Source organism: Emydura macquarii, unplaced genomic scaffold (assembly GCF_026122565.2).
Source record: "Emydura macquarii macquarii isolate MOO-44397 ecotype Brisbane River unplaced genomic scaffold, CSIRO-AGI_Emac_v2 contig_691, whole genome shotgun sequence".
In the NCBI taxonomy this organism is placed as follows: domain Eukaryota; kingdom Metazoa; phylum Chordata; order Testudines; family Chelidae; genus Emydura; species Emydura macquarii.
This window is the reverse complement of record NW_027130828.1, coordinates 3,601,896-3,617,624: the sequence shown is the minus strand read 5'-3', so window position 1 is coordinate 3,617,624 and position 15,729 is coordinate 3,601,896. Positions and strand designations below refer to the sequence as shown.

The 15,729-nt window shown below is 41.4% G+C and overlaps 1 protein-coding gene across 2 annotated transcripts in view; it reads left to right on the top strand.

Moving 5' to 3' along the window:
• Nucleotides 1-15,729, top strand: part of RABGAP1 (RAB GTPase activating protein 1) — a 106,372-nt gene that overhangs the window by 10,280 nt on the left and 80,363 nt on the right. For both annotated transcript variants that reach the window (XM_067541724.1, XM_067541723.1), the window contains exons 3-6: nt 6,235-6,469; nt 8,842-9,046; nt 9,967-10,141; nt 12,266-12,423. In XM_067541724.1, coding sequence (XP_067397825.1) covers nt 6,235-6,469; nt 8,842-9,046; nt 9,967-10,141; nt 12,266-12,423 — 773 coding nt within the window. The remainder of the gene's footprint in view (nt 1-6,234; nt 6,470-8,841; nt 9,047-9,966; nt 10,142-12,265; nt 12,424-15,729) is intronic.

The following is a 15,729-nucleotide window of genomic DNA, read 5'->3' as shown; positions in this document are numbered from 1 at the left end:
AGGGTCATCTGAGTCCGAAGAAAGGAGAAGAGTATCAGAATCCATTCCACTCTGTTAGTGCCAAGTAATGTTTGGAGATGTGAAATGGCTCACTCTGAAGCAAGTATCACTTCAAGGTTGAGATGTTTGGATTCTTAATGCAGGAGTAATGAATATCCAGCTATGAGTGCTCTATGCTGCTGGACTTTCAGGCTGCACCATGTATGTTTAGTGCTGTAACGTTTGGGTTTGTCGCACAAAAAGAAATGAAGTGACCTGCAAGGCAAATACAGCACCTCACAAAGTTTTCAAACATCTAATGGAGTAATAATAATAATCCTCTTCAACCAATGGTGTTACAACTCAGATTTGTTTTTCAGATACATTTACTTCCAAAGTGGAGTCCAAATAATGAAATCCTTCCAGAATCTTTTGTGGTCCATATTTCTCACTCAGAAAGCAGGAACTTCGGCACTACTGTGTAGCTTTTTTTTTTTTTTTTTTTTTTTTTTTTTTTAAATTCTAGGTGAAGAGTAATTATCAAACAAAATTATGCTGTTTCCTGATCTGGAACTAAATACCACCATTGTTTTGCTGGGCTTCATGAGTAAACTTCAACATGAATTCCATGCAAAAGCTGGATACCATCATTGAACAAAGTGAATCACCTTGAGCCTTTCCTTTTGTACTTTGTCTCTTGAGAGTGCATGCTGTTTCTTTATAACTGCCATCTGAATGATTAATGGCAACAGTATACCTTATATAAGAAGTAAGTGCCCAGTCTAAAGTCATTTCTGCAGGAATTTCTCTTGTTAACCCCCACCCTTCTGTGTAAAGAGACAACAAACCATGAACGCTGGAAATGGAAATTGTAGCTGCCTTTATGAATGGAAATCAATTGCATGCTGTCAGTGGACTAGAGAGAAATGAAGACTAGAGGGATAACTCCAGTGCCTTGATGGGGAGCAATCCTATCTGCTGCTTCCATAAAATTGACTATGTTATCCAGAAGCCAATTCCAGTGTATAAGTTGACTGTTTATCTGTGGAACTGGAAAGTTAGGTTCAGGAGGAAGCAGTTGAGAGAGATAAAGTGCCCATCACAGTGTTATCTAGATCATAGTTTCTCAACCTGTGGTACGCATGCCCCTGGAGGTACGTGAGACACAGGCAGGGGGTACCCGGGGAAAAACAGAGTGAAGAGGAGGCAGGCGGCAGCCCCCAGCTTCTGTGGGAGGTGGGCGGCAGCCCCTGCTTCCTGTCCAGTCACAGCTCCCAGCTGGGAGGCAGGTGGCAGCTGCCTGCAACTTGCCCAGGTGGCAGCCTCCCTCCCTGGCTCAAAGCCCAGTGCCCAGAAAACTTGTCAATTTCACAGCTCTAGCTGAGCTGTGAAATTGACAACTAGGACAGCCCCAGATTTCACCAGTTACCCTCTTTTCCTGTGTTTCTCTCTCTCTCTTACCCCTTCCTCTTCTGAAATTTATGGCAAAAATTTTGGCACGGCGCTTTATGTTCCCCAGCACTGGCATGCCGCTCAAAGCCTCCTAGCTTTGGTCAACATCACCTCTAACCCAGGTACATACTTGAATTGTGCACCCCTGGTGTAAAGGTGGTAACCCTACCCACGCTAGATCTGATATCTATCATGTCCTGGCATGTCATATCATGGCCTTATATACTCAGGTATATTGCCACCAAAAACTTCTATTGAGCAAAAACAGTCTGAGCGGAATTGGGTTTTGATATTGTTGTTCTATCTCTGTAATTCTAGAACTGCAATTAGTCGATCTTATTTCACTTCATTGGGCATTCTACTGAGTTTTAAGCTTGTTTGCTTGCTCTGTTTGGTGAACTGCATAAGATGCATACTGAGTCTGAGGAGCTCTTAATTGTGTATTCCTTTGGTACAAACTTGTATCTTAGCTAATAGCAATTTTTTGTTTCTTTATAACATTTTTTAATAAAATCCAGCCAGATACATTTGCTCCTGAAAATGTAGTAATGGCCTGTATCTTTTGGTAGCTGTTCATAACTCTTAACATTTTTTGCTCTTTATATATGCTGACGTACATGGTTCACACAATTTAAAGGGGTACTTTCACTGAGCATATGCCAGAAGTGCCACCTATCAGCTGTTTTTACTGTCAACACTTTTCCCCTTTTATCACTATGCTTTTGTGAGCTGGCAGTTGGAGTGAATTTAATTTATAAAAATCCCATTCCTGTATCCCTCTGTAGAATGTGTCTCTTGTAATAGCACTGTAGACTGAGAGCTTAGAAAACAGAGAAGGCTGGCACTGTGTGTACCTGAGGATGGCATGGGGTAGATAAAAATATAAAAATTGCCCCTGGTTTGTTTTGGGATACAAGTAATGGTAGTCCATGTAAATGGGGTTTATGATGCTACAGTGTCTTATAGTTAAACATCATTTTGGGATCATGCTGGGCTCCAGTTTTTGTTAAAATGAGAGAACACATCTGTCCAGAACAGACAAATGGAAATATTTAACAGATCGTTCATCTGTTTGCCTTTCCTTTCTGCACCCCACTTTTGTCACGGTTCAGAGGTTGCTTCTTACTGGTCACGTCAGTGTGTTACCAACAAACCTAGAGAACTGTGGCAGCTACCCATACAGTTCCTAAACCATGGCTCACGAGTAACACCATTAAATGACCGACTTCCAGTTCCTGGCATCCAATTTGCCTCCAAGTCAGTGTTTTTTTAATCTTGGCCCCTGCACAGCACATTTATTGTATTTACCATATTGGGGCTTTTGAAAGCAGCTGCAAGAGTCGAGTCCTGTATTCCAGTTTCAAGTGTATTGATGTTTCTTGTTTCATTTTTTGTCATAGTCTGGAATGAGGAACACATGTATCTACTCGGCTTTTGTTTGCCTTGTCTTCTGTGTCCGTTCATAGCCAGCCACAAGTTACTAAAGTTTCTAAGCCCATATGTCTGTGTGAGGTAGTTTCTTTCCTTTGTGGCAGGCAAATGAGCCAGGATAAAATGCAAGAAACCTTGAAACTATACTGAAAACCCTATTGTCTATGTGAGTGATTCCACGGCATTGGTCGCCTGACTGGGAGCTCTTGGGGATTTTTGTTCTGGTCTGGATTCTACAATAATACTCATTAGATTCTTCCTGCTTTTAGTTTCATGTGCACTATGTTGCTTTTATTACCAATTTGTTTCACTCCTCATGTGCCATCTGCTAGGGCAGTGGTTTTCAACCTATGGCCCATGGACCCCTATGGGTCTGCAGTCTGTCTAAGGGATCTGCAAAAGGTGACTATGGAAATAGTTTCAGATCCCAGAAGAGGCATTCTGGTTTTTTGATCAATCAAAAGTACGTGAATACCCCCACCTACAGATCAAAACCCAGAGGTGGTGTCATTCCATAGAAGCCCATGGTTTAATGACCTTTCTCACGTGCCGTCAAATGCTGTGCTGAGCACGTGCAACATTTATAGTTGAGTTCTGTTCAGTCAGTTTTTAGTCTACGACTTCTATGGTAGGGGTAGAATTTCCAAAGGGGTTTGCACGTCCATTCGAAATTTTTTAGGGGTCTATGAATGAAAGGCTGAAAACCACTGTGCTAGGGAAATGGGAGCTTCCCCCCCCCCCCCCCCCGGGTCACTGGTTTGGCTGTGTCCCAGGTCACTGACAGTTGACTTTTGTCACTGAAGGGTATTCAGTGGTGCATGTAAAAGGCTGTGTGGTCTGTGTGTGTCTCGGTTCGGTAACTAGCGAACAGGTATTCATGTCACAATAGCGGCCACTGCCACCACAGTTGGCAGTAATTAGGCCTCTTTGGCAGGCTCAGCATTGAGGTCGAGGATTGAAAGAGCCGCTAGAGCAAGTCAGTTCAGGAGTAAGGCCTAGGCGTGGCAGTTGTGTGCAAAGTGTGGCCTGCCACTGCATGTGCTGCATCTGCACTGTAGATAGAGAACCTCAGGACAGTGTTGTCAAAGTGATGCCTTTGATCAGAACTGAATTCACTTTAAAATAATGTAGAGGGGGAAGAGGAGGTGATTTTCATTTTTGTTCTTCACATGTGACATGGCTAGGAAATCAATAAACTGTTTAAACCCTAAACATCCTGCTGCTAAACAATTTGGGGCTTTCAGACCTAGATGTACCTGTAATATTTATTTCTGTGTTTTGTGGAGATAGCAGAGTGAAGGTGGAAAGTCTGGGGAAGGTGTTAGACGTGTTTGAGATTTCTCCATTTTCCCCCTATTGAATTGAAGTGTTTGAGATTTGGAGATGGATTGGAGCAGGAGGGGATTGATCCTTTAAAGGCCTGCAGCTGGTAGCTGCTTTGTGTCAGAATTACAGCCCAACGGGAATAATTTAGTCCAAGTGCTATAGGAGAGTGAGTAACGAGGTAAATATCTCATGCTAGGAATGTTACTGTAATTTGCATGTGCAATGTAGACCAGTGGTTCTTAACCTATTTACCATGGTGGGCTGCATATACAAGTCTCTGTGTTACGTGGGCTGCATCCGCAAAATGTGTATATATTTATACTACGTGTATGGCCCTGAGGACGTCACACGAGCCGCAGCTCGGGCCACAAGTGTCTGCAGTCTATAGGTTGAGAACCATTGGTGGAGACTCTCATGAATATCCATGTAACAATGTATCGCCAGATCTTTTCTTACTCTCATAGGAGATTTCATTGCAAAGCTCTAATTGTTGTATGTGAAGCTCCCCCGGTATCTGATTCAGTGTATTATTTTAACAGGCTTACTTGGACTGTAGGTTGACTTAGTTATTGTTTAAATCTCAGGACCTAGACCATTGCTTTAAATGCTTTCAGGATGAGTTAATATTCCACTAAGATACATTGGTTATGGTGCAGGTAGAATTATTTACTTCTTTATGTATGTGGTGTTCTGGGCAGACTTCTGTGTGCACTGAGTCTTTCTCCATGCTTTACTGTCTAGTTTCCAAAAAGAGGAGAGGAAGAGAACAGGAACTAATTCCAGATTCTTTTTTCTGGGTAAGATTTTAAAAGAATTCTAACACAAAGGACTATAAAAGGTGCTAGGGATCTGTTATAATTGCACTGGCCAGGACTTTTCAGCTTATGTGCAGTTTTAAAATCAGTAAGTTTACGAAAGATGGGTGGGATATGGAAATGGATGTCAGATAACAAGTAATGGGACACAGTGCCAACAGGAATAGGTATGGCTGCCAATAAGTTAAGTGTTAGAACATTAGTAGATTTCAGCGGCTGCCATTTGGCAAATGCTTTCAAGATACTTTCTGCATCTCCTTTGTCTGTTCTATTGTATTTGTGATGCGCTTATCGCCTTTATCTCTAAATACCATTATGACAGGTAGAGATCCTGATTAATAAGTTAAGTAATGGGTTCCGGAAGTGACGTTTTAAACACTTCGAAGCACAGCTATACAGGGCACCAACACTTAGGCTGTGCGCCTCATAATGCGCCTCTGTTCTACTCCCTCATTGCCTAAGACTCCTCTGTATCGCGATAGACATCAGGGCCAGCAGTGTTCCACTCCTTGGCTAGATTTTCAATCTACTTTAGCCGGTGCTGAGTATTAAACTCTGGCTCCATCCTCTTACCAACTAAGGCTCTGATATTGCACCGTGGAAGTTGATGGGAGCTTTGCCATTGGCCTCAGGATCAGATCCTAGATAAGTGTCAGGAAGCAACATAACTAGGTGCATTTAATGCTTTGCCTAAATGGCTTCTGTTTCTGGTGCCGTGGGTATAAATCCATTTGACTCCCCTCTTCTCAGCTTTCTTCGTGTGTAATCTCACTTATTTTATTAATAGAGAGACGTCTTTGCCTCTTTATGAACAGCATAGTGTATTTATCGAATATTAGGCACTTGCCACTGAAGGCTTCCATAGAAACCATAATAGTGCTGATTTCTGTTAATGCTTTACGTTATATGATGTCTGACTAACTTTGGGGGACACTCACCTCACTCCCTTTGCCCATGGCCAAGTAATTCCTACTCTCAGAGCTCTTTGTCAGGTATACTGAAGTATTACACCAGGCCAACTTTGTTTCTGAAGAAGAGCACTCATACACTAAATCTAAGGAAATCTAAGCTGCCATGCATTTGGCGTTCATTTAACTCCTGTGTTTAGATTGCAGTTGTAGCTGGTGGCAAGTCTGGATTTATGCTGGTTATTTTTTAATTCTTTGGATGTAAGTTTTTCTTCAACTGAATAGTCCTTTTTCCTTCCTGATTATGTATTTCTGACCCTTAGATTGTAGGGAATGGGAGTGAGCAGCAGCTGCAGAAAGAACTTGAAGATGTGCTGATGGATCCACCCATGGAAGACCAGTCCAGTGACCGGGAACATGGGGAAGAAAGCCGGACTGACGGAGATGGGGAAGATCCCACCCTTCTTGAGGCTTCGGCATCCTCTACCATTAACCCAGTGTCGATGGCAGGACCACAGAAACCTGAGATGAGCCTGCCAGTGAAACCAACACAGGGAGGTTAGAGAAACTGGGAAGTACCTACTAGTGGCCATCAGAAGTTCTGGATTTCTCTTTCTCTGAATTGTCTAAGTACATCTACGTATGATGCATGAAGTATGAAACACTTGTCATGTCATCTGCCCATGCTGCAGAATGTTATCAATAGTATAGTCAAACTTACAACTTCAGAAGTAAGTTAGCTACTCAGAACAATGTGCTGTAATGCAGATGAACAGGGGAATGTATTACATTGTTCTGACTGCTTTCACCCCAGAGGGATGACCATCATATGTAACTTACGACTGAAATACAGCTGCTTCTGGGGTGGAGGGCAGTAAACAGTGGGGCACAGTGAGAGGAAAGGAAACTTTGTCTAAAAATACTGGATTAAAGCTCCTATTCTTACAAAATTGGCATGTGGTCTTAAAAGGCCTGGCAGAGCAGATGGGGTGAAATTTTCAAAAATGCTTAAGTGAGTTTGGGGCTTTAAAATTTTTTAGCCAGATCTTGTTTTTAAGGTCTCATATTAAAAACCTACTTGCATGTTGAAAAAGTGTCTGATGCTCAATTTATTTATGTACTGAGAATAAAGGGTAAAGATGCCCCATCCCATGGGCATTCATTCATAGAGTTTTAGGCGTATAAAATGTGCTTGCACAAAATTTGTGAAATTAATAAATAGTTCTGATGTCACTCAGAGAACCCTCTCTCTCTTAAATGATCCCCAGTAAAATTCTCTCCCAACTCAAGCATCCTCATTCTCATTTTTAGCTGCTAAATAGCATTAAAAGAATTTAAAAGTACACTTCTAATATCACTTTTCTGTCTGAGTAACAGTTGTAGTTGCCAATGGGATGTCATATAATTCCCATTGGGTGGGGAGGTGGCTCATTGTTCAAACAATGGATAAAGTTTGGGAATCCCTGTCCTGGAGGAAAATGGTAATTAGCTCACAGTGTCACAACTTTGAGTGCTTTAAACAAGTGCTGTCTATTACATTGGTCCAGTTAGAATGCCTGTGACTTTTACTGCCATGGTGAAAATCAGTGCATTCTGACAGTATGTTAAAGGGCACCCCCATGAAGAAGCTAATCTTAAGAGCTTGGGTAGCCCTGTTGCTCTCTCTCTGTCCACTTCTAACCAAGGGCTTTCAATATTCCTTTTAGTCTGTCCTGGCTTTTTGTAATGTCTAGGTGAAATTACTATAAGTACAATATAATTGTACTATAATTACAATTGATTGAAAGACCATACTTAGAGTAGTCATCGATGGCTCGCTGTCAAATGGGGAGGGCGTATCTAGTGGAGTCATCAGTCCTGGGTCCAATACTATTAATATTTCCATTAATATCTTGGATAATGAAGTGGAGAGTATGCTTATAAAAATAGCAGGTGACACCAACCTGGCAAGCACTTTGGAGGACAGGATTAGCATTTGAAACCACCTTATCAAATTGAAAAACTGGTCTGAATTCAACAAGATAAAATTCAATAAAGACAAGTGCTAAGTATTTCACTTAGAAAGGAAAAATCAAATGCATAACTACAAAATGGGGGATAACTAGCTAGGTGGTAGTACTGTGAAAAAAATCTGGGAGGCAGGTTATAGTGGATCACAAATTGAATAAAAATCAGCAATGTGATGAAGCTGCAAAAAAGGCTAATATCATTCTAGGGTACATTAACAAGAGTGTCATATGTAAGACACCGGAGGTAATTGTCCCGCTCTACTTGGCACTAGTGAAGCCTCAGCTGAAGTGCTATGTACAGTTCTTGGCACCATGCTTTAGGAAAGATGTGGAGAAATTGAAGAGAGTCCAGAGGAGAGTAACAAAAATGATAAAAGTTTTAGAAAACCTGACCTCTGAGGAAAGGTTTAAAAAAACAAAACAAAAAACTGGGCGTGTTTAGTCTTGAGAAAATAAGAGTGAGGGGGGACCTAATTAGTCATCAAAGATGTTAAGGTCTATTATAAAGAGGATGGTGATCAATTGTTCTCCATGACTATAGAAGGTAGAACAAGAAGTAATGGGATTAATCTGAAACAAGAGAAATTTAGATTAGATATTAGGAAAAGTTTGCTAACTATTAGGGTAGTTAAGCTCTGGAACAGGCTTCCAAGGAAGGTTGCAGAATCCCCATCATTGGAAGTTTTTAAGGATAGGTTGGACAAACACCTGCCAGGGGGGGGTCTAGGTTTACTTGGTCCTGCCACAGTGCAGGGGGCTGGACGTGATGACTTCTCAAGGTCTCTTCCTTCCTATGTTTCTATGATTCTATGAATGTCATTGCCTGGTTTCAGACCCCAGGTTATTGGGAGGCCTGCCTTGAAGTTTACTAACACATACCATCTGGTCGCCTCTTCATTGTGTCTTTGTGCCTTGTTGCAGATTGTGAGGACTCGAGCCCTTTTACACCAGTAGCAGATGAGGACAGCGTGGTGTTCAGCAAGCTCACCTACTTGGGCTGTGCCTCGGTGAATGCTCCCAGGAGCGAAGTGGAGGCCCTGAGAATGATGTCTATCTTACGAAGCCAGTGCCAGATTTCTTTAGATGTGACCCTGTCAGTGCCTAATGTGTCTGAAGGAACTGTGAGGTATGATGCTGGTTCAGCGGCGCTCTGGAGTCTGTGGCAGTCAGTCTGATCCGTTCCATTGGTCAAAGGAGAACAAGCTGCCAATCACAATTAGGAGGAGATCTGAACCACCTGGGAGTTATTTTAAATATGGCAGAAGTGGGTTTTGAGGAATTTTAAAGAAGAGAAGGTCAAGTGGGCTTCCAGATCAGTTTGCAGAGGACTTCTCATGCACAAGGGGCAGCATGGAATCTTCTTTAACATCTGAATTGTCTTGGAAATCGTAGCGGGGGCAGTTACTGACTGGTGCCTTGGAAACAGAGACTGAATTCTAATCTCAGGGGAGGTAGAGCCAGGACTGTTGATGTGCAAAGTCTCACGCAGGGAGCAGGCTGCAGTCTTCGTCCCCAAAAAATGCTACAGAAGGGCAGGCAAATGCTATTGTGGGCATGGGAGAATTGTGTGATCTGAAATGTATGTGAATTGCTTTGTTAGGTCCGCCTTCTGAATGGGAAGGTCTGAGTATTGTAGAGAAATTATAGACATAAACATCTTGCATTTTAGGGTCCTACACTTTTTTCCATAGGCATAATGAAAAATAGTCAAACAAATAACTTGCATTCACCTCCAGCACTGTTTTTCTTCCCTGTCCCCTCACCTCAGAGTAAAGGAGTTCAGTCAAGTTGGCAATACCTGGCCCAGTTAAGAGGATTCCATTTTAATGTTGACTGACTGCACTCTGTTGTGGGGGGAGAGAGGCATTTACACAGGGGATGGGCCAATAATTCATACCTTGAGATAAATGACATTTGGGGATAGAGTCTATGTATCGTGCTTTCACTAAATATCAGTGGAATCCTTCAATCTCACAAATAAGTGGTTGGCCAAAGTAATCCTTGTAAAGGCCAAAATTTTACTTTACCTTTTTTTTTTTTAAACAGGCTCTTAGATCCTCAGACCCACACAGAAATAGCAAATTACCCAATCTATAAAATCCTTTTCTGTGTGCGAGGGCATGATGGAACCCCTGAGAGTGACTGCTTTGCTTTCACCGAAAGCCACTACAATGCAGAACTGTTCAGGATTCATGTCTTCCGATGTGAAATCCAAGAAGCTGTAAGTTGAATCTTTTCTTGACATTACTGGGATTAAGAGCGTATCCCAACAATGCTTTGTAAATCCTTCAGACCAGCCGCACTCTCAATATTCATGACTCTTGCTAACGTCAATTAGACCGAACATCTGATTTCAGAATTGCTCCTAATAGCAACACATGAAACCTATTCTTCACTTCAAAATTTATGTTGCTTTTAAGTCTTATTAAAGTGTGGCTGTACTCAGGGTTTCTTGTTATAGGGATCACATAGGGGTCATAGTGAATCACAAACTGAATGAGTTAGCAGTGTGCTGGAGTTGCAAAAGAGGTTGGTGTCATTATGGAGTGTGTTGACAGAAGTGGTGTATGTAAGACATGGGAGGTAGTTGTCCTGCTCTAACCAGCATTGGTGAGACCTCTGCTGGAAAACAATATCCAGTTCTGGGCACCAAATTTTAGGAAAATTGGAAAGTCCAGAGGACAGCAGCAAAAGTGACTGAAGGTTTAGAAAACCTGACCTATGAGGAAAGGTTAAAAAAACCTCGGTATGTTTAGTCTTGAGAAAAGAAGACTGAGGGGGCACTTGTTAACAATCTTTAAATATGGTAAGGGCTGTTAGGAAGAGGACTGTGATCAGTTGTTCACCATGTCCATTGAAAGTAGGACAAGAAGTAATAGGCTTAATCTGCAGCAAGGGAGTGCATCAATCTGCTGGGGATCCCAGAACTTCATGTCACTGTATTACTCCTCTCAGCCTACAGTGAGAGCTACTGTATGTCCCACAATCCCATATGTCTCTCACCTTCCTAGCTGCTCATCTTTACCTCCCCTTTGACAGCTGCTATGATATAGATACTCACTATCGTTATAAAAATTTACACCCTATAAAAAATTGAAAATGTGGAGATAATACAAAACAAGTTGAATTTAATATAAAAGAAATAACAAGGGCTAATGCACAGATTTCATTGATTTAAAAGTAAAATTGAATACTATTAAAATTAATACTGTATCTGAAGTTACCCTAGAATTTCAATCAGAGTGATGCCGACTTTAAGTCAAGCTTCTTGCAGTGTACAGGGCACTTTGGTTATAGTTGAAAAAAGAACAACCTAAAAATGGTCTTGCAAATTTGTCGAGCTCCTGGAGGATCTTCTGAAACTTTCCTTTTCCTTTTAACCCTGCAGAGCCAACACAACTCTGCGAGAGTGAGACACAGTCTACTCTAGCTTGCACAGTAGCAAACTCAGTGATCAAATTTCAATTGTGGAATCACTATTGAAGTGCAGGCGAGAAAGAACAGTTTGACTTTCTGATCCTTGAGAGAGAGTTTGTGGAGCTGGCAGTTAGGCCTGGTCTATGCTCACAGTTGCATCAGTTTTACTAAAGGTGTGATATTACACTGTCTTAATTGAACTGGTGCTGTGTTGTGTGTATATTCTTGCATCAGTTTGAACCTGGCTCATATCAGTTTACCTTGCCCTAATGGCTTGCATAACAGGAGCAGGCTAAATTGATGTAAGCCAGGTTTAATCTGGTGCAAGGAGGTCTGCATGCAATGTTACACCAGTGTAACTTAAGACAGTGCAATATCACACCTTTTGTTAAACTGATCCAAGAATACATGCACACACAGTATCACCAGTTTGACTAAATCAGTGCAACATCATCACACCTTTAGTTAAATCTGTGCAATTTCTGTATGTAGGCAGATCCTTAGGAAGGAATAATCTTGCCATATAAAATGAGCACATTTGATACAGAATCATTGAGATGATAAACATCTAGCCCCACAGTGTTAATTTTAGAGACCTTTCTGAATCTTTAGATAGATATATTACTACTTATGCATAGAATTGGAGTATGATTATTTCCATAGATTGCAAAACAATTACTCGAGGCCTATGGAATGTTATGAAGAAAATGGCCTCTTTATAACTCAGAAGTTGGTAAATGTATAGGAATTGTAATCATGAGGTGACCAAGCATGCATATTTACTACCTTATAATCTTAGTATCTTATGTAGATCCAAAATATATTGTATATTCTTGCACAGTATTTTTTCATCCCACTGGTTAATGAAAACACAGGTAGCAATCCCACTTGAACCTTTTCTAATCTCTCTGGTTCTGTATGAATGCAGGTGAGTCGAATATTGTACAGTTTTGCCACTGCCTTCCGCCGTTCTGCCAAACAGACTCCTCTCTCAGCCACTGCAGCCCCACAGACTCCGGACAGTGATATTTTCACATTCTCTGTATCCCTGGAAATCAAGGAAGATGATGGGAAAGGTTATTTCAGGTATTGCTTCCTGATTTCTACATATCCATTAGCGGGGTCTAGTGTTGGAGGGTGGCTGGAGGGGAGCAAAAGTAGTGAAGGGTTATCCCTAAATTCTCCCTTTGAAGAGTTCATACTGTAGAATAAACCAGTCCCAGGTGTGAGCATTTTTGTTAAGTAAAATAGAGATTTATTTCTGGATTCTTTTAACTTGCTCAGGACCTTCCTGTTGGACTCTTCTTTTTGTTGTCATCAGTTTTTATTGCATTGAATCTGAGGCCATCTGCCAGGTGCTTTCTGAATTTTTATATACCTCTTTTGTCTTTAAAAGCTGTGTGAAACCAGCTAATTGTGTTCAGTAGCGTCATGGTTGAGACTAAACATGTAACACTTAAATTCTAGCATCAAATATTAATGGTCAGATTTTCAGAGGTGCTGAGTATCATAGATCCTGCCAAAGTCAGTGAGAGCATTAGTTACTAAACACTTTTTGAAAATCCTGCCATACACTTAGAATAACGTCCCCTCAAAAAAATGAAGGGGACCTGACACACAGCTGCCATTAGTGTGATTTACTAAAGTTTGAAATCAACTCTGGCTACCTGATACGAAACCTTGGCTCTGGTTAAATCAGAAAAATAGCTGGACTTAAAACTTTGCAAGACGTATCAGAGAGGGTTTGTGGCAAACAAAGACTTTCGTGTTCAAAATTAATCAGAGACCAGATGTGAGGATGTCAGTAATTAGAAGGCTTATTTATTCTCTGATACCCAGGTATCCCATCTGCTTGGTTGCGAGTTTTCAATATTTTTATTCGTGCACCAACACATTTATCCACTACCTCAGAAAACAGAGCAGAATTGTCAAAAGTGTAAAACTGAACTGAAAAGATGGAAGTGTCTCTCCATGTGATGCTGAGATTATCCTGATAAAGTTTCCTGTCACAAAAATATCCTAACTATTCACTGTATAGAACAGCATTATTACTGCTTCAGCGGCCAGCAGTGTGCTGATCAAGACTTCAAGTCCCTGCCGAAACCGTGGCTTGTGAACCGCATGTGACTCTTTTACAGTTAAAATGCGGCTCACGGAGCCCCCTGTATCCATCCCCCCTTTCTCCACCTATCAGACTGGGGTTGGGAGCTCGGAGCATCTGCCTTGCAGTAGGGTGGTGGGGCTTAAAGGATTCTGCCCAGTGGGCAGGGAGGGCCTCTGGGAGTCAGTAAGTTTGGCCACTCCTGTACTATACTGATATGGCACAAAAATGTGTTGTCTGCTCCATTCCCGTCTGGTGATGTCTGCCCCTTTCTCTCTGAAGAGCTAGTACTGCAGCAGCACATGAGGTCAAAAACCAGCCACCCAAGAGTGACTATATTTCTATTCAGATTCTTATGAATTTGCATGTTAAAAGGAGTTAATATGTTCCTGTAGATCTGAACCTTTGGCCCTCTCTAGAAGTGTATTTGGAAGCTTATTTCCTGCTTCTAACACTTGTCATTAATTTTGCTCTTGCTCTCTGAGCATGGTAAATTAAATTAAACTGTGTGCTTAAACACTTAGGAATCTTTCCAGCAGAAATAACTCTCCTGGGAAACATTGAGCCGAGTAAAACATGAGAAGTGCTTTCTCTAGAAGATGGGAGCTTTTTGGTAAAGATACAGGATGTGTAATCCTAATTCGAGTCTTAAGAGCATGCTCCATCCCTCCCTATGTCTTATATACCAGTAGTATGCCTGGTTCTCCTTAGTAAATGGTTTGTTCCAAGAAATAGCAGGGCCAGATCCTGAGAGGCGCAGAGTGCTTGCACTCCTGTTCACTTCTCTGGGACTTCCTCAGGATTGGTCCCTGCATTTGTTACGGGGGAACAGGAAGGAAGGAGGCTGAGTTCAAATTCATTATCAAAGGGCTTAAATGTTCACAACTTATCCTTGTCACGTGATCCATTTAACTGAAATTCAAACCTCTGCTTGTGATTTATGAAGCTAAATTTCCTATCAGTTGCAAATGTTTAATTATAACCTTGTAAATGGAGCTTGCATCTATTCCTAAATGCTCGCCCTCTGTGTTCTGGTTCTCAACGATTAGTTAATTTTGTTCTGTTTTCTAATGCTACTGATGTAACTTATTCAAGTGCTACTGAATATTGTGTGTTCCTGAGGCTCTGCTATCCACATACAATATAGCAGTTCTAAAGAGTGCCTCTGTATCTGACACTGGATAATGTTAATTCTTCAAAGGCCTTTTTTTAGTTTTCAGTTTCTGATTACAATGCCCTCAAATGTTTTATGTAACCATTGATAGTATTTTATAATTGTTGAGTTGCCTTTATTTCAGAGTAGCATGACTGCCATATGCTCTTGGACTTGTAGAGCATGATGGCTGCTGGCCACAGGCCCAGAGATGTTTCTCTTCTGGATTTTGTCCAGGGGGGAAGCATTATTTAAAACCAAATTCCCTTTTATTATGGCATCTTCCACCTGAGAGCATCCAAAGCACTGCTCACATGTAACAAACTGATACACAAGTTCTTGGCCTGAACCCCCCTGGGGGTCAAACACTATGCAAAGATCTTTTCAGCTACAGAAATGCAGTTTCCACTGGAGTGGAATACAGCAGCTGTTTTTAACACTGCATAGCAACGTTATTTTTAGGAAAAGGAAGTGAAAGAGAAAATCTTAGGCAACTCCGATGTTTGGGACAGTATGGTGGGAGCAGAATGTAATTAGCCCAACTAGAATCCAGCCAGGGCACTTGGGTTAATAATAATATTTTTTTGCTTAAAGAAAGTTAGTGAGATCTTTAATGACCATGTACGGTCAGGATGTCAGTTTTAAGTCTAACGTGAATGCCATGCTGGAGCAGCTGGGCTCTGAAGGAAGCGTCTGTTGCTTAATCATCAACTCATACGTATTTCTTGGTGGTCTCCCACTCAGCTATTGTCCAACCTTATTTAACTTGCGAGATCTGAAAGCTTCGAAGCACACGGTGATTTGACTCTTTTGTATATCATTTGCACACGTGATTGTGCAAGTCACTGTTTAATTTTAAACAGTTGGTGTTAGCAGCTCCATGCTAAGACCACTCAGTCGTAGTAAACACTGAGCTATCCTCATTTTGTGTTTACAGAGCCTGTCTCTTTTCTCAGTCTTTAATCTAAAGATGTAAAATAAAATAAAATGAGGCAAGGGATTAATGCTACACTCAGAGGAACATGGACTTGTGGATGGTGGAAACCAACAGTTCATTAGTTCCATCCAACTGGTGCAGCTGCACTTCACTGTTAAGCAGACAGCCCCAGTTATATCACTTGGATATCCACTTGTTAGT